General features: G+C 46.2%; 1 protein-coding gene across 1 annotated transcript; it reads right to left on the bottom strand.

Moving 5' to 3' along the window:
- Positions 1-6,339: 6,339 nt before the first annotated feature.
- LOC139000658 (cyclin-Q-like) lies at positions 6,340-7,091 on the bottom strand. The gene is made up of 2 exons (XM_070402795.1): positions 6,469-7,091; positions 6,340-6,373 (listed from the first exon to the last, which is right to left on the bottom strand). The coding sequence occupies exons 1-2, from the start codon at positions 7,089-7,091 to the stop codon at positions 6,340-6,342; spliced, it is 657 nt and encodes a 218-aa protein (XP_070258896.1).
- Between the last annotated feature and the right edge of the window lie 12,032 nt (positions 7,092-19,123).

Below are 19,123 nucleotides of genomic sequence, written 5' to 3'. Positions count from 1 at the left end.
CAAAAGAGATTTTATTCGCGACACCTGGTGCCAGTGGGTTAAGACAGAGAAAGTCGTCAGTCATGAGAGCAGGGAGAGTTTTTACTTATTTTTCCTGGCTGCCAGCCGATCTGCTGACATAAGGGTCTGTTCTGTCCTTGGTTCCTCCCATGCCAGGTGTCTTCTGGTTATCTGGGCTATGCTGTGCTCAAGGCTGCAAGCTTGCTGCAAGATATCTGCTAAGCAAAATAAGGTTTTCCCTGCCCTGTTTTATTCTCTTTATCCCTTTCAACAGCCCCTGGGAGGGGAGAAGTAGACGGTATAAAAATGGAGGACTGGGATGCCTGGGTGACAAGGGAAACTCACAGCACCCACAAAGTGGCTCAGGATTTCTAACCTTAACAACTGAGGAGGGAGAGGTAGACGAGGCATGACAGAGGATGGCAGGTGGGTGATGCATGGTGGTTGGCACCCAGGACAGATAATGGGTAAAGAGGTGATGCATGCAAGACAGAGGATGGATGGGTGACAAGAGCGGATATGCACACAGGCAGGTAGCTGACAGATGCCCTGAGAGAGAAAAGACAGCAAATGCTGGTCTCCACGCCTTGCAACCTTCCCCGGGAGGTCCTCTTTCGCTCCTGCATTTAGCAGGGGACCCTCCACTCCGCTGCCTGTGCAGCCACTCTGGCATAATGATAACTTTAATCCAGGATTCTCAGCCTCCCTGCTTCTGGAGCCAGGCCATGCCAGCCCCTAGAGGGCTGCACCTCTCTGAGTAGCTTTGAGCCATGGCTTCCCTCTGCATGAGGACAAAAAGGTGAGGGCCTCAGAATGTTGGGGACAATATAGGAAGTCATGCCTGAGGAGGAGAATGCACAGCTGTGCTGCGGCCTGGGCCTGGCCAGATGGGTAATTGACACTCATTCTCTATCAGGCTGCTTCCTGTCCAAAGGCCCAGGAAGTTCCCCTGTAAAAGTGGAAGGGCATGTATCCGACACCTGGGGGAGTGTGTGGAGGCTTGCTTCCAGAAATCGCCCTTTAGTTTCTCCCTAGGTGTGTCTTCAGGAGGCAGGGAAGGAGAGCGGCTGGAAGCCCCAGGCTTTGCCCTTGTATGAGGGGCTGGCAGGGAGGGGACAGACTGCATTTCAAGGTCTCCTTTTACTGGCCATAGCTGTCTCAGAGTTGATGAGAATGTCTGACAATTTTCATCTTGGCAAGTCCCAAGGCTGTTGATTCTTTGCTTACTGAATGAGATAAAGTCCCCCTTTCCTCCGTTTTCCAAGACAGCAGGCTGGTTTGTTTGATGGGCAAGACAAAACTGCCCCTCTGTCCACCCTCCTCTCTCACTCACACCTTGGAAGTTCCAGGGTGATTTTGCTGTGTAGTCTCTCATGTGGGAAAAGAGATGTTAACCACCTGTCCTTGGTTGGGGAGGATTAAGGACTTTCTACAAGCTGTACAAACTGGCCAGGCTTGCATTTCTTGTCTCAGTTTCTCTATTCCACTTGCCCAGGAATGAATCTACCTCCTTGCAATCATGTTACAGTCCCAGATACTAAGGAGGAAAAGTAAGACATTGTGAGTTTATTATGGGGTTGGTTCATGGAATGCCATAAGACAGAAAACTGTGGCATTCATTCCCTACAGATTTTTGGGGAGATAATGAGGATGCAAAATACTTTGCCTTTTTTTTTTTACCAAGTTTCAGAAGATTGGTATTATACTGTGTCCATTATATTAATCTAAAGACCTAGTGCATGCAAGTCAGCGGGCGGTCCCTCAGCCTGGCCTGCGCCCTCTGGCAGTTCGGGAGCCCTTGGGTGATGTCTGACAGTGGAAGTGGGCCTATGGCCTTAGTTGGATAGCATTACCACTGCCATGGAGGCCGGAGAAGCTCCTGCCCCCACTGCTGTGCTTGCCAGTTGTGAGCTTGGTTTTTCACTGAGTGGTGCTCCCTCTGTGGGAGCATACTGACTACCAGGGGGAAGCTTCTGCATTGAGTGTCTGCCCTCTTGTGGTCAGCGTGTGTCATAGTGACTGGTCATTCCACTGTTCTGTCAATTTGCATATTAGCCTTTTATAGTATAGGATTAAGTGTCTCTGTGAGAATTTCTCAAAAACTTAGAGAAATTGAAATATCTCTAAGAGGTTAAATTTTACGTGGCATGTGGCATGTAAAATTCTAAATTCCAGTACTCTTTATAAAGGATGGAGCCAGAAACTAGTCCAGAGAGAATTCTGAAGATGTGACAGATGCTGCCAAAGAAATGAATGAAAAAGTAAGTCTTTTGCCCTAACCAGTTTGGTTCAGTGGGTAGAGCATCAGCCTGCAGACTGAAATGTCCCTGGTTCAATTCTGGTCAAGGACTTGTACCTTGGTTGCGGGCACACCCCAAGTTGGGGGGGTGTGCAGGAGGCAGCCGATCGATGTTTCTAACTTGCTATCACTCTCTCATCCTCTCTGTAAAAAAAAAAAAAAAAATTTCAATAAAATATATTTTTTAAAAAAGAAAAAGTCTTTTAATATAATTCTAGCACTGTGGTTCAAGTAATAGTATTTTCAGGTTTGCTTCTTCTTGTTTTTAAAGTTTGATAATGCCATATGAGCCTTGTTTATTTAGCCATCATTATTCTTTTTTTTTTTTTTTTTACAAAAGTGCTGGAATATGGGGTTGGAAGGATGTTGAAATGTCTGTTTTTGTGTAGCAAAATAGTACATTAAGCTAAGTTACTTTAGTATATGAATACAAATGGAATCGGGCTTAAAGCCATCAAAGCACTTCCTAACTTAGAACAGCCTGCCCACCCCTGACATATAGTGACAGCAGAAATCAGGTCACTGTTGGTAAGAAGCTAATGCAATTGATGCAAACATTTCCAAAGCCTAAAAAAAGGTCTTGAAAATATGGTATGCATAGTCCCTTTACCCTCAAGATGGTATACCTTTTCAAAAAAGTATTTGTATTGATTTCATAGAGCAAGGGAGAGGGAGAGAGAAACAAAAACATGAATGATGAGAGAGAATCATAGATCGGCTGCATCTTCCTGTCCCCCACTGGGGATTGAGCAAGTACTTGGACTTGTTCTTTGACCAGGAATGGGACCGGGACCTCCAGGCTCACAACTGGATGGTCAACCACACAGAGTCACAGCAGGTGGGCTATGTATTTAGTTCTTGAAGACAGGAACTGATGTGAGTTAGGAGATTGGGTGTGCCATAATTAATTGACCTTTCCTTCCCTAACTTTTCTCTGGTTAATTATTTTTGAATCGTGCAACAAGACTGATTTTTGTAAAATGTATATATCCTGATTTATATTAAAGTAGTGGATAAGAGTTCCTTTTATTGAGTCTTTAATGTACTAGTGAAGGAAATCGTCTTATTTCTCTTTAATCTTAAAGTCTAGGCAATGTAAGTGTGTCCCATATCCTTCAAAGGTGTCTGTGCTCATTGCACAAGTATTCCTTAATATTACCGTGAATGTCACACCATTTGGGCCTCTTTTGGGGTACATATTTTCTTTGGTTCTGTTACATTTTCATATATTTCCAATATATCATACCATTATTTTAAGCCACGTTCTTTTGGATTTATTTGGAATCACTCTTTCCTGGGACAAGGTAACATATGCAGATTTCTACATCAATAACTAAGTTTTTGCTTTGGCTACACTTTTGATCTTATATTTAAGTTAATTTGTGTGTATACTCATTATCCCATATATTAAGTTGTTGATCTTCAATGACTTTTAGTACATAACTCAATTTTGTCTCTGTCCTTTATTTGGAGAGCCTGTTTTATGGTACATTGAAGGGGGTCAGTACATATTGACCCTTTTCCTTTACCTTTATCTTTTAGGGTTTGTCGACAGCCAAGAGTTGGATTAGTCTCATGATTTCTCTTGAGTTCAGAAGTCCATTTATTTGATTTATGAAGACTAGTTGTTGTTGTTTCCCTAGTTTCTAACCAGAAGAAAATGTACTTTCTGTAGATATTATTCCTAGGTGTCTTCTTTCAAGTGATGTTTTGTAGCCTACACCATGATTCTTATTGGGCACTTATTTTCTATGGTAAAAATAACAAGCATGCAAGGAAATGTAAATAAGTACAATCATGCACAAAAAAGATAGGAGGAAAAATATAGGAGGTAATTATTTTTAGAAGTTGTATTGGCAGGAGATAGTGTTTTTATTCATAAAATTAAGGGGATCAAGGGATGTTTGCTGAATCTCAAATGTTGGGAAGGAGGCCAGGCTGTGGGGTATAAATCTGTGGAAAACATTTTGGACCCAGAAAGCTCAAGTGACTCCTCAAGGTGGCAACTGTGTCTAGTGGCTGTTTGGTTTCTGTCGCTGCCCATCAGTGCCAGACATCTTGATGGAATGTGTGACTGCAGATTTGTTAACAGAAATAGGTCCAGACATCCAAAGAGTTTTGTGTGGAGCAATTACAATGACCTGAGCTATTTTTACACATGCCATGTTGATTTAAATAAAAGATCAACCATCATGGAGTTATTGGGAGATTGGGGAATTTAGGTATGTATGTTAATCAAATTACTATATTTAGAAGGTATAATTCTAGGAACACATTTTTAAAAAATTCTTTATTGTTTAGAGGATTACATATAGTATTACATATGTCTCCTTTTCCCCATTGTGCACCTGCACCCCAGCACATGCCCTTCTCCCCCCCAGTGTCTATGTCCATGGCTATGCTGATATGCCTGCATACAAATCCTTTGGTTGATCTCTTACCCCCTAGTCCTTCCTTCCCTCTGAGGTTTGATAGTCAGTCCCATGCTTTTCTGTCTCTGGATCTATTTTTGTTGAATGGTTTATGTTGTTCATTGTGTTCCACAAATGAGTGAGATCATGTGGTATTTATCTTTCTCCAGCTGGCTTTGCTTAACATAATGCTGTACATGTCCTTCCATGCTTTTGGGAATGGTAAAAGTTCTTTATTTTTTACAGCAGTGTATTTTTCCTATGTGGGTATGTGCCACAGATTTTAATCCATTTATCTGCTGATGGTCACTTAGGTTTTTTTCAAATCTTACTTTGTATATTGTGCTGCTATAAATATGTGTGTGCACATGCTCTTTCCGATGGGTGTTTGTCATTTCTTGGGATATGTTCCTAGTAGTGGGATTATGGTTCAAATGGGAGCTACATTTTTTAAAGTTTTTGAGGAAACTCCATAATATTCTGCATAGTTGCTATATCAGTCTACATTCCCACCAGTCATGCAAGAGGCTTCCTTTGACACCCCATCCTCGCCAGCACTTGTTGTTTGTTGAATTGTTGATGATAGCCATTCTGACTATCATCTGAGTGTGAGATGGTATCTCATTGTCCTTTTGATTTGCATGTCTGGGATGATTACTGGTTTTGAGCATGTTTTCATGTGTCTCTTGGCTTTCTGTATGTCCACTTTCAAAAAGTGTCTTAGTCCTATGCCCATTTTTTTTATTGGAATGTTGATCTTCCTTTTGTTTAATTTGTTGAGTTCAGTATAAATTTTGAAGAATAGTTCCTTATCGGATATAACATAGGCACATATCTTCTCCCTGGCAGGGGACTTCCTTGTTTTGTTGTTGTTGTTATATTTGTTGGCTTCTTTTTCTCTGCAGAAGCTTTTTAATTTGACATAGTCCCATTTGTTTATTTTCTCCTCAGATTCCTTTGGCCTAGGAGCTGTTTCAGTGAAGATATTGGTGAGACATATGTCTGATATTTTGCTGCCTACGGATTCTCCTAAGATTTTCATGGTTATCCACTCACGGTTAAGTCCTTTATTCATTTCCAGTTTATATTTGTGTATGGTGTAAGTTGATGGTCTAGATTAATTTTTTTTGCATGTATCTGTGCTATTTGTCCAACACCAATTATTATTATATGTTTATTTTGGCTTTGTAATATCTCTCATTAAGCAAACTAAAATTTCCTCTATGTTAATTCATTCATAGTTTCTATAAATCTGGCCTTTAAAAAAATCCCGTGGGGTACAGTTAAATCCGTTCTTTGATTTTCCTTCCGCTGATCCCAAAGCTCGGCTGCAGTCTGCGTCCTTTCAAAGCACAAAAGCAGACCAGGACACCTGAGAGCTGCCCGCTGCAAGCTCCTGTCCGCGGGAGGTGCAGCTCCCATTACCCTCTGGACCATGGCTGCCGGGACAGTCAAAGCCTGAGAATCAACGTGGCAGCATGTCATCGCCTTCACCGGCCCGTCTCCAGCAGCACAAAACCAGTCCTCCCAGCCAGCGCTCTGGGGACCTGCCCTCACGGAGATGTGGTGGCGCCTTCTGCTGGCAGCCGAGCGTCCCGGCATCTCTTTGGACAGGCCTGGGCCAGGGCCTTAGGGCATCTCTGTGTCCATGGTATAAATCCGACTGAGATCAGACACAATGTCACCAATGATTGGCTTGGTAAGGTCGTCACTAAACACCTGCCACCAAGGCTTCTCGGCCTCGGCCTCGGCGGGCACCTCGACCCGTAGACCTGCAGGGCCAGGTGGAGCACCGCCAGCGCTATGTGCTGAGCCTGGAACCCGAGGTACAGCCCCCCGCGGTAGCTGTCCCGCAGCAGGGCCCAGGCAGTGACGGAGATGGGGGTCCGTTGCCAGCTGTAAGGATTCAGCCAGTTCTTGAGAGAAATCAGGTCGTGGAGCAGGTACCTGTGTGGATGCTGAAAGGAGACTTGGAAGCGCAGTACCCGCAGCACAAGGAGCTCGCACTGCGCAATGCTGTCCCGGATCACCCAGAACCCGGAGTCCAGCTCCAAGGGCTCGCTGCCCGGGTGGAAGTACCTGTTGGACACGTTGATGATGTCACGTGTTCGCAGGGGCTGTTCTTCCACTTTGCCAGCCAAGTAAAGGGCAGACATGGCGACCAAGTAGGGGTCATAGGCGTCCACGTTGATCTCGCAGAAGAACTTGTGGTAAATGGCACAGGCGGTGGCGACGGGAATGGACTGCATCCCTAGCTTGACACTTGCCTCCATGATTAAGCTTGTCACACGGAAGTGCACCCTCGCCTGAGGTGCGGGCCACCCCTTGGCGCCCGGCGCCTTGTCCTCCTCTTTGCAACTGTCCAGGCGAAGGTCCTCCATGGGGCTCAGCCTTGAGGCCCCAGACCTTGGTGACCAGAAGGGCAGGAGTCCTCAGGGCGTGGCCGGCGCCAGCTGGGCCCTAGCGCCCAGTCCAGCAGCCCTGCCCAGCCCCGCCACGCCCAGCACCGCCCCGCCCCGCCTGGGCCCAACCTCTGCCCTGGTTCCAACACCAATTATTGAAGAGACTGTATGACTCCATTCTATGCTTTTGCCTCCTTTGTCAAATGTTAATTGAGCGTTATGGTTAGGGTCGACTTCTATGTTCTCTGTTCTGTCCCATTGGGCTATATGTCTGTTTTAGTGCCAGTAACAGGCAGTTTTGAGAATGGTCGCTTTGTAATATAGCTGGATATCTGATATTGTGATCCCTCCAACTTTGTTCTTCTTTGTCCAGATTGCTGTAACTATTTGGGGCTTTTTTTTATTCCATAGGAATTTTTCGAATCTTTGTTCTAGGTCTTCAGCTATGCCATTGATATTTTAATGGGGAATACATTAACACTGTAGATTGCTTTGCGTGGTATGAACATTTTAATGATGTTGCTTATACCAATCCATGAATATGCTATGTTCTTCTATTTGCTTTAGTCTTCCTCTATCACTTTTTGATTTCCTGTAGTTTCCCAAGAACAGGTCTTTTACCTCCTTAGTTAAGTTTATTCCTAGGTATCTTAATTCTTTGTTGCACTGGTAAATGGGATTTTTTTTTTTTTACTTTTAGTTTCTGTTTCTGTGAGTTCATTATTGGTGTATCAAAAAGCCATAGAATTCTGGGTGTTAATTTTGTACCCTGCTACATTGCCAAATTCATTCATTAAATCTCCTAGTTTTTTTGATGGAGTCTTTAGTTGTTTCTGTGGACAGTACCGTGCCATCTGCGAATAATGACAGTTTTACTTCTTCTTTTCCTCTTAGCATGCCTTGTTTGACTTCTTCTTGTCTGATTGCATTGGCTAGCACTACCAGTACTCTGTCGAACAGAAGTGGTGAGAGTGGGCATCCCTGTCTTGTCCCTCTTCTTAGAGTAATTGTTTTTGCCCATTGAGTATTATTGTAGGTTTGTCATATAAGGCCTTTATTATGTTGAGGTATGATCCCTCTACGCCCAGTTTGCTTAGAGTTTTTCTCAAAATTGGGTGTTGGATTTTGTCAAATGCTTTTCCTGCACAAATTGATATGAATATCTCTCAATTTGTTTATGTGATGCATCGCATTTATTGATTTCTGTTCTAATTCAGTGATTCGATCTTTGGCTTTTACCTAATATCTGCCTATTCCTTCCTATGAGTTCTTTATTTGTGTTAGGTCATTTTATATCTAGGACTGTTCTTCTTTTCATAGTCACTATATCTTTTTTCATGCTGTTGAGCTCTTTTTCCTTCATAACTCTGAAGTCAGATTCAGATAACTGTCTTCTCTGTGCTTCATCTATCTCTATATCTGGAGAATTCTCTAGTTCTCCCATTTGGGGGTTATTTCTTTGTTTCCTCTTTCTGGCTTTCTGTTTAGTTTTGTGATGACGAGTTAGGTAGATCCTCTATGCCTCTCAGTCTCTAGTGTAGGACACTGTTACAGGATGTTTCTGACTAATTAGGTCAGGCAAAGACTGAAAGCCTCCAGGGACCTCCTCTGTCTATAGACTGATAGCATTCCAACTTGACTTGCCTCCAAGACAATGGTCCTCAGGTGTGGCAAGAGTTTGTTTCAACAGGGTGGGGCAGTTGCCTCTGCCTGGAGGTTATTGTTATTTACAATCTCTTAAGTGTCCTCAGGGCAAGGTGTTTCCCAGTAGTGTGTGACAATTGTCTCCCCTCCAGGAAAGGCAAATGTCTGTGTGGGAAAGATTTTCTCTGCTGCATGAGGCAATGACTCCTCCCAGGAAACTTGAAGTGTCTGTCTTCTAGGCTGGAACCCTTGACTCTCCAGTTCTGGCTTTTGCTCTCACAGCTACAGTCCACTTCACCCTCCATTTGCCAGGGCACAAGGTGGGTGGCTCCACAGGGAAATTGGTGCATTGGCCCTTAAAGTGGATGCCTGAATTTCTAGCTGTCTCTTCCTGGCAGACTGTGCCCTGCTGCTATTCACATCCACAGGTTATATGGGTACCCTCCTCAGTTCTGGTGCTCTCTGCTAGGAGGCCCAGCTTGGGGATTAAACCCAGAGTTCTCAGTGGCAGTCCTCCACAGCTGAGATATCCCTCCAGGACTTCAGTTGCTGTCTGTGGGTGTCAGTCCAGCCCCTTCAAGCCTCTTCTCCTCCTACCATTGTCTAAGTGGTCTCCACCTTCGGTCCTCAGGAGTCAGGATTCTCTCCAGTGAGTGTTCCATTGATTATTCAGGAAGTTTTTCTGTATTTTAGTTGGAATATCAGTTTGTTCCTGGGAGCATGTCCCTGAAGCATCCACTTATTCTGCCACCATTCTTTTAAATATATTTTTATTTACCTCAGAGAGGAAAGGAGAGCGAGTGAGAGAAACATGTGATGAGAGAGAATCATTGGTCAGGCCCCTCCTGCATGCCCCAGACTGGAGATTGAGCCCACACCCAGGCAAGTGCCCTTGACTTGAATCAAAACTGGGACCCTTCAGTCTCAAGGCCAGTGTTCTGTCCCCTGTTCCCAACTGGCTAGGGCTCTGCCACCACTTTTAATCCCCTTCAGAATTCCTCTTCATTGTAAAGTCCCTGCTAACATTCTTGTCCAATAAGCTTCTCTTTCATGTGGTTTCAGGATGGAGTTGTGCATGAAGGCCCTAATGTCTGGTGAGTGCACAGTCTGATCAATAGCACTGTCAGGAAATGTGTTTTGAGGCATGCTCAATAGGCATATAGTAACTGAAACTTGCCATGTCTCGTAGTGTTTCTGTCTCTGTTTAGATCATAATGGAGCTCAACTAAAGCTCTTGTTTCAAGTAGGGTTTGGAAGGATACACTCTTGATTTCAACACGTGTTCTTCTGAGGAAACTTTGGTAATGGTGTCCTACTCTAAAATGGATTAGGCCATTCAATTAGAAGGCCAGATCTTTTTATAAGGACAAGGCATTTATTGAATGAAAATTCTAAGAAACACGTAAATACATAAAGATAGACTTTGTGCTTCCAACAATCATATACTTATTGAGGAAACATGGAGACGGAGTAACTACATGATAATCAATAGGATATAAGTACAGTATGTCCTCGGGTTACATTGTTGATACGTTCCTTCAGTGGGATGTAATGCAATATTCACGTAAGTCAGAACCCACGTACATAAGCACGTATGTCACTCACATGGAGCACACATACACAGCAGTAATGGGGTGAAACAGTAAAAAAATAAAACAAAAATGAAAAGAAAGATAACAATTCCTGACCTTTACTTGTGGTAAATGAATAATAAAAAATAACACAAAACATAAAGCACATATGTACATACCTGGAAATGATCAAACTTTTTTTTTAATAAATAAATGGGGGATGGCGACGTAACCACTAAACTATGTACTTCGAGTCCTATGTAACCCCAGGACTGTCTGCATTATCTCAACAGGCTAAAAAGTGGTCAGTGTGGGTTCAGAGGGTCTGCTTTTAATGAAAACAAGGGTGGAAAGGCACACTTGAAAGAGTCAGGCATTGAAAGGTGCTAAATCAGAGCATGCACATAGTTGTGAAGAAGTAAGGTAAAAGTGACTTATTCATATTAGTAAGGAGACGTTGTAAAGTCTAACATTGAGACCTTCACTATAAATTATGTTGGAAAATGGAAAGTATTGAGAGCATCAGTGTAGTTAAGAAGAATATGCCTCTGCACTTGAATATAGACAAGCAGCCTGCCCATTTCAATTTTGGATGAGCTCCTGAGCAAAGACAATTAGTGAAAGGCTCATTTAGGGGCATTCGTGGAAAGAATTAGCACTGAAACATAGTACTGTTTGTGGGAGATGTAATATTTCTCATATTTTGAAGGATGTTAGCGTTCTTCATAGAAGCCTAGAAGCCATTAAATAATACCGCTAAAGAGCCGTAAAATCTATATGGCCATCATTACCAAAATTCAGGTTATACATTTAAATTATTCATCATTAGAAGAGAACCATGCTAAACTGGTGATAAATAGTAAAATGACTAGAGGCCCGGTGAACGAAATTCAAGCACCGGCAGCCGGGCAGGCGCCCCAGCGGGAGCCAGGTGCTGCACTGTTCCCGCTCATCCAAGCCCCCCTCCACCTGCCACCACTGCTTCGTAGCTTGTCACATGGGCAGCAGAGGCTCTTGCTGTTGCAGCTGCACTTTCCAGCCATTAGCCCGGCTTCTGGCTGAGTGATGCTCTCGCTGTGGGAGAGCCTTGACCACCAGGGGGAAGCTCCTGTGTTGAGTGTCTGCATCCTGCTGGTCAGTGTGCATCATACCAACCACTCATAATGTCGCTTACGCTTTTATAAATATAGATATGTGTGACCACTTTGGCATGTCCTGGCCCAATAGAATATTAGTATTCACAGATGATATCTTGCCACTATTAGAATACCAGTGACCAGGTGCATGGATTTGTGCACATGGAAAGGAAATTAATTAGAAGAAATATTTTAATACCGCTATTTGCCCTTTCTCTGTAATAGAAGTGTCAACCAAATTCAGATTGACAATGACAAATTGAAACACATGCATGCGACTGGCGCCAGCAAGAGCTTCATATGTATCACACATGCACAAGTCAACTTAGCCATATTAATATATATATTTAGATAGATAGATAGATAGAGAATAAACTTGCTTAATCAGACCTGCTTTCTGATTTAGTTAAACTTTTTCCAACCTATTGAATCACCTTAAGTTCTCTTCCAGGTAATTGTCAGCAACACAGCTGTAAATATCAACACAAAGCAGAATATTATTGTAGTTCGTGTGGGGAGAACAAGGGGTGAAATATTTAACTGCAGCAGTGTTTGATTTTATTCTGCACAGTGAGAAAACCAGAAGTCATTTTCAAGTTCCAACATTTCTTCCTTCTTTTCAGTCAGGTCAAGTTCCTAAGCTTTCAAAATCTCCGCTTTCTGGCTAATGAAGAGAAAATAGGATACCACCGAGTCTACCATCTACCTACACCTGAGCTTTGAGTGAGGGGCAGGGCTGCACAGGGAGTCGTCCACTGCCCCGTCCGTGATTGGAAGAGGCTTTTCAGGAGCCCACCCAGAAACAGCAGGATAGCCCTGGCCAGGTGCCTTCTGTACCACATGTTCACATGACCAGCACCTGTGCGTGAGCCCAGTGTGCACACACTCAGCACACCAGGGCCTGGATGCATGCACCAGTGAGCAGTCGCCTTGCCTGGACTCAGCAGGCTCTGCACCACCTGCTCCTTCACAGCACAGGTCTCAGAGTCAGGGGCATCCAGAGACAGGCTGTGTTGGGAGACTGAGGGGCTCCTGGAGGCAGCAAGCTTCCTCTCAGTTACACTAGGGGGCCTTCAACTGAAGGGAACCTGAGGATTCCCAGTGCACCCCAGGGCCTTTGCACCAGGAAGGACAGGGCAGGAGGGATGGCCCAGGAGGCTTTTAGTTTCACCTCAGTGCAGGAAAGTGGTGATAACCAGGACATAAGGGCACAGGCGGTTCAGAGGGCAGCTTTGGGGCTGGAGCAGGAGGACTTCATGCAAGTGGGGGAGGCTGAGACCCTGGAGCTGAGGTTGGACACAGGCCAGGAAGTGTGGCTAGATCTTGAGTGGGGGGCAGGGGAGGACTGGGTGGCTGCAGAGCAGTGTGTGCAGGGAGAGGAGAGTGAGGTGCAGCAGGGAACCCAGAGTGAGGAGCAAGGGGAAGACAAGGAGGGCCTGGGGGAGGAGTTGCAGGCACAGGCTCACTTTGTCCTGTGGACAGAGGGCCTTCTGCAGGTGGTGCCATGGCAGGACACTTGGGCGGGGGAGGAGGTTTTCCCAGATCTGCAGGTGGGGAAGGAGGAGGAGGTGGTGAATGAAGAGCTGAGGCTGGAGGCACAAGTGACTGGGGACCTGCAAGGGAGTGACCACCAGGAGGAGGGGTGGATGGAGGAGCAATTAATTGCAGGGGAACAGTTTGTCCTGCAGGGGGAGGGGGATGGCACCATGGAGGCATTGGAACAGTTGGAAGAGGTGGATATCTCTGTGGCCTCATTACTCAGGCTCCGGAACCAGCCTTCCAGTCCTGCACAGGCGCACGCACGCACGAACGCACGCACGCAAGGACGCGTACACACACACACACACACACACACACGAAAGACTCTGAGAGGCTGTTCTCAGGATAGGTTGCACAGTAGCACTCTGTGGTGTTCCAGACACAGGAGCTACCCCAAACCGACTCTTAAACAGCCTTTAAAATGACCTGGCTGTTTTTTGTGGGGGTTTTTTGAAATATTTTTAATATTAATGGAAACCTGAGAGGCTGTTCCCACTGCTTAGGACTTCACAAAGCAAGGGAAAGATCCAGAACTATCCATCAGTATCACCTTGCTCACAGTCTAGCTTCTGCAGCCCTCACTAGTGCTTCCCATTGAAATATGCCTTACCATAAACCAAAGCGGACATTTTCCTTCTACAATCAAAGACACTTTAGGACGTCACTTATGAATTCCCACACTGGTTCCCACGTGGTTCTTTGTTTAAGGAATTCCTTCCCTCCCATCACGGGCAGGAAGAGGCTTTCCCTGTGGAGCCTGGGTGACATCCCTTGGCACCTCTCAACTTTCTGCCCTTTCCCTCCTTGATGTCTAAGGCAGCACCGGGCCCAGCCCCTACCTGGCATTACAGAAATGAAGGACAGTTGATCAGGGTGTGACTCCACCTGAGAGAGGAGAGGCTCCCCCTGGTCCCTGTGAGGCTCTGCTCCAGGAGGGGCAAGAGGTTCCTCAAGTGTGGACTGATGGCTACACTATGGGTTTGGGAAAATACTGAAGGGAGAAGAGCCGGGTACACAAGGCTCCAGAAGCACAAGCCCAAGTCTGTTCAGAAGTTCCTCATAGAGTCCACATTCATGACACCTGTGAGTGGATTAATTTCTTCATGCTTTCGTCTAGGTGTGTTAGGTGAATGCTGTTAGGAGGAAGTTGCTCACCAGACCAAGCCCCACGCTGTCTTTTGATGGGTGGGGCAAAGGAGCCAATTGGGAAAGATTTCATCAAGATGGAAAGGACACAGTGCCAAGCTAGGTACAAGGGCAGTGGGTTGGGTCTTGGGGAAGTCAAATCTGTACAGAGCACAGTTTGTCCCTCCAACTGTCCCCCAGCTCAGTCCTCATGACATAGTGATTGATTGTTGTGTCAAAAAAGACAGAGAGCCCAAAGGAAGTTCTCATCTGTTCTCCTCTGTGTTCCTTCAGGCCACCAATTCTTCAGGGCTTTCCTCAGTCACCATGGTTTCAGCCATGGGCTTGCAGAAGAAGGGCCCCAGTAAAGGACCTTCCTGTCTAGATGGCAGGGGAAGCAAAGTTGGATACGTGCTGTCTCTTGTGGTACGCTTGTTTTTCAAGGGACCACCAAACTAGAGTAGGTTCCTCATGTCCATTGACTTCATTGGGGGCTCATTACTCAGGTGAGAGGCAGTGCCCAGGCCTTACTGATGCTCGGCCACCTCGTTAAAAATCCCCACAATCCTCCCCTGCCAAGTGTCACTGCCTCTTCCAGAGCTTCTGCCCCAGAGGCCTGAATGCTGAGGGAAGTTGAGTCAGGACAGGCAGAGTTCATAAACTTGAAAATGAAAACAAAGGCACAGACAGATTGGTAAGTCCATGGCTCCAGGTGAGCCTCAATAAAATAACTGGTCACCCCAAAACCAAACTATGGTGTCGCACCTGTGCAGTGATCAAGGGTGGTGAGGAGCACAGGAGCCCAGCCATGCTAGAGGCTCTCAGAGTGCCTCCTGAGCCCAGAGAGGGACAGGGCACCCTACCCGTGGGGTTATTGGTCTCAGCAGGCTGTCCTGTGTTGGGGGTGTGTGTGGGAAGGTGTTCATGCCTACTCATTCAGGGGCCTTCTTTGAACCTGCACGATCTTCAATGTCCCTTCTCACTCAGACCCCTAAAGGTGGGACCTTCAAGAGTGTCCTGCCTCCTTGGGATTGGGCAAAGAGGGTGAGCCTGGTATATATGTTTAAAAATAAATCCGGGAGGGCTGCCATGGAGACAGGGCCCCTGAGCAGAGTTTCTCATGGGAGAAGGGCTGAGACCACAGGACCCATAAGTGTGAGCCAAGATTTGTTCCAAGTTTCCACAACAGTCTAAACAAACATTCATGATACGTATGCATAAGTCACTCTCTCATCTATAGGTGCAATTGGAATCTCAATTAGGAGCAGTTTAGGGTGCCTGGAGCCTCACCCCACACCCACACCCACATCCCACTTGGAGGTATGGCAGAGCCCAGAGACCTCTGCTCAGCACAAAACTTACTGAGCCCTGGACTGAGGTTGGGGACACTGGGGCCCAAACAAAGGTTCCCTCCTGTGTCCCAAATTGTGGCTGCAGCTGCGGCACGGGCAAACAGACCTGCAGCATCTCCCCTTGCAGTGTTTCCCCTCGACCAGTGCTTGCAGCATCTCCCCTGGGACCAGTCCCACCAACAGCAGCCCCTCCCCACCCCTGCAAACAAGGTCCCCAGCCTTGTAGTACCTGCTGTGCTGCACAAAGCTGATGGTCAGGGCCTCCATGTCCAGTGCGGTATCCACAAGCCTCATGTGATGATTAAGCCCTTGAAATATATCCAGTGCACGTGAGGAGCTGAGTTTTTATTTTAATCTAACTATCAAGGTAACATACACTTTGGTTAGTGTTTAGAACACCGTTGGTGTGTGAATGAATGTTTTCTTTTTAATGTTAGGAAATGCAAATATAGACCCACCATTCCTATTTAAAAAGATACAATTTAGTACTCAATCCTTAGGGAGATGGCCTGTGAGAAACATCAAACTAAGTAGACTTTGTGCAAAACCTGAAGGTAAAATACCTCATTAATATTTTTGTGGCTGCTTGGCTCTAAAAGGCTGGGTGAATAGTCAAATTAACAGACAGAGATTAATAGGAGAACATCAGGGATTAGTTCATATACAAGGAGGTTTCACAAAAAATTGATATAGCCATAAAAATTACAAACACACTGAGGCAACATTGGGTATATGACATTTTTAAAGTTTTTAAAACAAGTTTTTTATTGATTTCAGAGAGGAAGGCGTGGGAGAGAGAGGTAGCAACATCAATGATGAGAGAGAATCATTGATCCTCTGCCCCCCATGGGCACCACCCTGCGGATACAGCCTGAACCTTACCATGTGTCCTGACAGGAAAATGAATCCTGACTCCTGGCTCATAGGTCCATGCTCAACCAGTCCGATTGGACTATGTACTCTATATTTTGAACAAAGGGGAAAGGGGGGAAATTATTTTTCAGAAGTGAGAATGGGCGATTTGCAGGAAGTTGAGGAAGAACAGAACACATGTGTCAGGAAAGTTAAGAAACCCTGAGATGTGGGTTATCTAGCTGACTGACACCAGTATGAACCCTCTTAGCCAATAGTTAAGAAATAAAGAAAACGAAGATTATGCCACCCTAAGTCTGCTTTTTAGGATATTTATTCTTCGCTATTTACTTAGAAGCCAAAGAGTCAGAGAGAACTTTTGGGCAACCCCAACCCGCTCCTGCCCAAAAGATTGAGAGAGAGAGAGAGAGAGAGAGAGAGAGAGAGAGAGAGAGAGAGAGAGAAAAAGAGAGAGAAACCTTCTTCAGAAGGTTGTTGCTTTTGCCTGATTGGAGTGAAACATGGTAAACGAGAGGGCTTCAATATCTGGCCCATCCCTGGATTCTGACTCACTGCTGTATCCTTGAGGGTAGAGGAGCAGGATCACAAGGAGCATGGGACAGTGCAGGAGAATGGTGTAAGCGGGGATGGTTCCCATAGAAAAGAACATTGAGGACAAGGTCGGTGCAGTGTGCCCCAGTCTTGTCCAGGGTCCTGGAGACACCCTCTGTCTTATACAGGCCCCATAGAAGTGGTAACTGAGGGTCCAGGGCCAGAGCTCCAACGCAGAGGAACACATACAGCAGGGGCTGATGCCCACAAACAGGGCTGTGTGGCACGGCCTCTTCTGGGACTAACGCTGCCCTACAGGCTGTCTGTATGTCCAATTCCTCAGTCAGAAGCAGGAATGTGTGATGTGTAGCCTGTGAAGCCCTCAGCACAAAACAATCTGGTGGGCATCAGGGTCTGTCAGGAAACAGAGTGGTGCTGTGCCCCTTTCTGCCTTTCATGGAGAAGGAGTGGCCTTAAGGGTAGGAGAGGCCAGGCAGGCTGTACTTTCTAGCTGGTCCATGCCCAGCTCCCAGGGTGCAGGCTCCTATACCCAAAGCAGATGGTCAACCACCCAGAGTTGTCAGCCATGATCAGCGTCCAAGATGAAAACATGCTCGGACAAATGATCTATTTGAAGTTCAGGCCTCCTGCTCCACAGAGTGGTGGAGGGCCGGTGGGGAAATGGCTTGTCTCTCAAAACGACTACAGGTGGGAGCCCTGGGCTGCAACTTCACTCCCTGGGACCACTTTCCTTCTCCAGGTGAGGGAAGTCAGGCATCCCTGTGGTCGCTGCACCATTAGCCTGTACTTCCGCACCAACCCCTACTTCCACAACCATGTGATTGTGAAGGAGTATCTCATCACCCTCACAGGTAAGAGGAGGCTCCCTGCATGGGCTGCAGCTGGTGGTGGGCAGGGTGGGAAGGCGCTGTGCCCACTTTCACATACCCCTCTCCTGCAGGATACAGGATGTCCCGTGCCACCCCCATTCAGTGGTACCAGCATTGTGAACGAGAAGCCAACAGCCACGGGCACCAGGACAACAGCCCCAGGTTCTTCTACAGGTTCTCTGACCACGTGGTGGCAGGATCTGGCAGGATTGCTGAGGTGAGATGTCACTGGCCAAGCCAGCATACAGCCTCCTATGTCCGCCTGCTGCTTGGGGTTCTATTAGGGTCCGTGTGCTCTCCTGAGCCAGGTCTGTTTGCCCTACCAGATCATCAGCAAGGACCTGTGGCTCCATCCCCTGAAGTACTATGAGAGGACCATGGCCCCCAGTGAGCGGACAGGACGGGTGAGGAGGGGCAGCCTGGGCTCTCCCCCACTGGGCTGCCAGGTTCCTGGGCCATTCCTTTCTCTCACAGGGACACCTGGATCCTGGGAAGGGATACAGCCTGTGTCACCAGGTTCTCATGGTGTGTGTATGAGACAGGAACCACCAGCACAACAAGGGCAGTGCAATTCCAGTTCAGGCAGAGGGGGGTTAGGCAGGGGGAGGGCATGTGCAGGTTCACTGTCACTCAGAGTCAAAGCAGATTCCTTGAGCCATTCCTCTGAACTCTCCCTCTAGGCCACCCAAGCACCTTCAGGCCTTGCCACCTGCCCCTCAACAGGGGCTGGCATGACATGTTCTTCCTATACTCCTTTCCACAGGTATCTGCGAATCTTCCTCAGGCCCAGGCCTAGGCTGCTGTGCTGCCATGCCACGTTGCTCTATTGCTGCCTACCTCATCTCCTATTTCCCTAAGGTCTCCTCTTCCTCCTGGGGCCAGTGGGATAGGCCTGCTCCTTATCAGTATCTTAGGGTGCAAAGTGTGGGCCACAGAGCTGGAGGAACCCTTGTTTTTCAGCCTTGTCTGAGGTTCTTCAATCCTTTTATCCATTTAGGTTTTCCAAGGAGAATACCTAATTTGTTTAGCCTCCCTAAGTGGAAAACAGGGCAGCATGCCATGACGAAATAACACACTGCCTCATTTTGTATGCAGTTCACTTCAAAGACTTTATGTACGTGTGGTCATGGACTCATTGGATGATGCAGGGCCATGAATATAACTCACCATCCAAACACCTTGATTTGTATGTTTGCAGTAAAATCAGACAAATTTGATTTTGTGGGAAACTTTATTCTCAAAATTTTAACACTACAAATGTTAAAATTAAACATTTACGTATATTGTAATTAAATGAACACTTATGAAAAAACCTTGAATAATTCAAATTTTGCATTCTATCCAGAAATT

This window comes from Myotis yumanensis, unplaced genomic scaffold (genome assembly GCF_028538775.1).
Source record: "Myotis yumanensis isolate MYYU_CA2020_CCGP unplaced genomic scaffold, mMyoYum1.0.hap1 SCAF_24, whole genome shotgun sequence".
Lineage (NCBI taxonomy): Eukaryota > Metazoa > Chordata > Mammalia > Chiroptera > Vespertilionidae > Myotis > Myotis yumanensis.
This window is presented reverse-complemented; position numbering and strand designations above follow the sequence as displayed.

What these genes read in the sequence shown, in the direction of transcription:
- LOC139000658 (XM_070402795.1), bottom strand. Translation starts at nt 7,091, where the DNA reads ATGGAGGACCTTCGCCTGGACAGTTGCAAAGAGGAGGACAAGGCGCCG. An exon ending in CTGCAGGTCTACGGGTCGAG is followed by an intron (nt 6,374 to 6,468) that starts GTGCCCGCCGAG and finishes GTCTGATCTCAG; the next exon opens with TCGGATTTATACCATGGACA.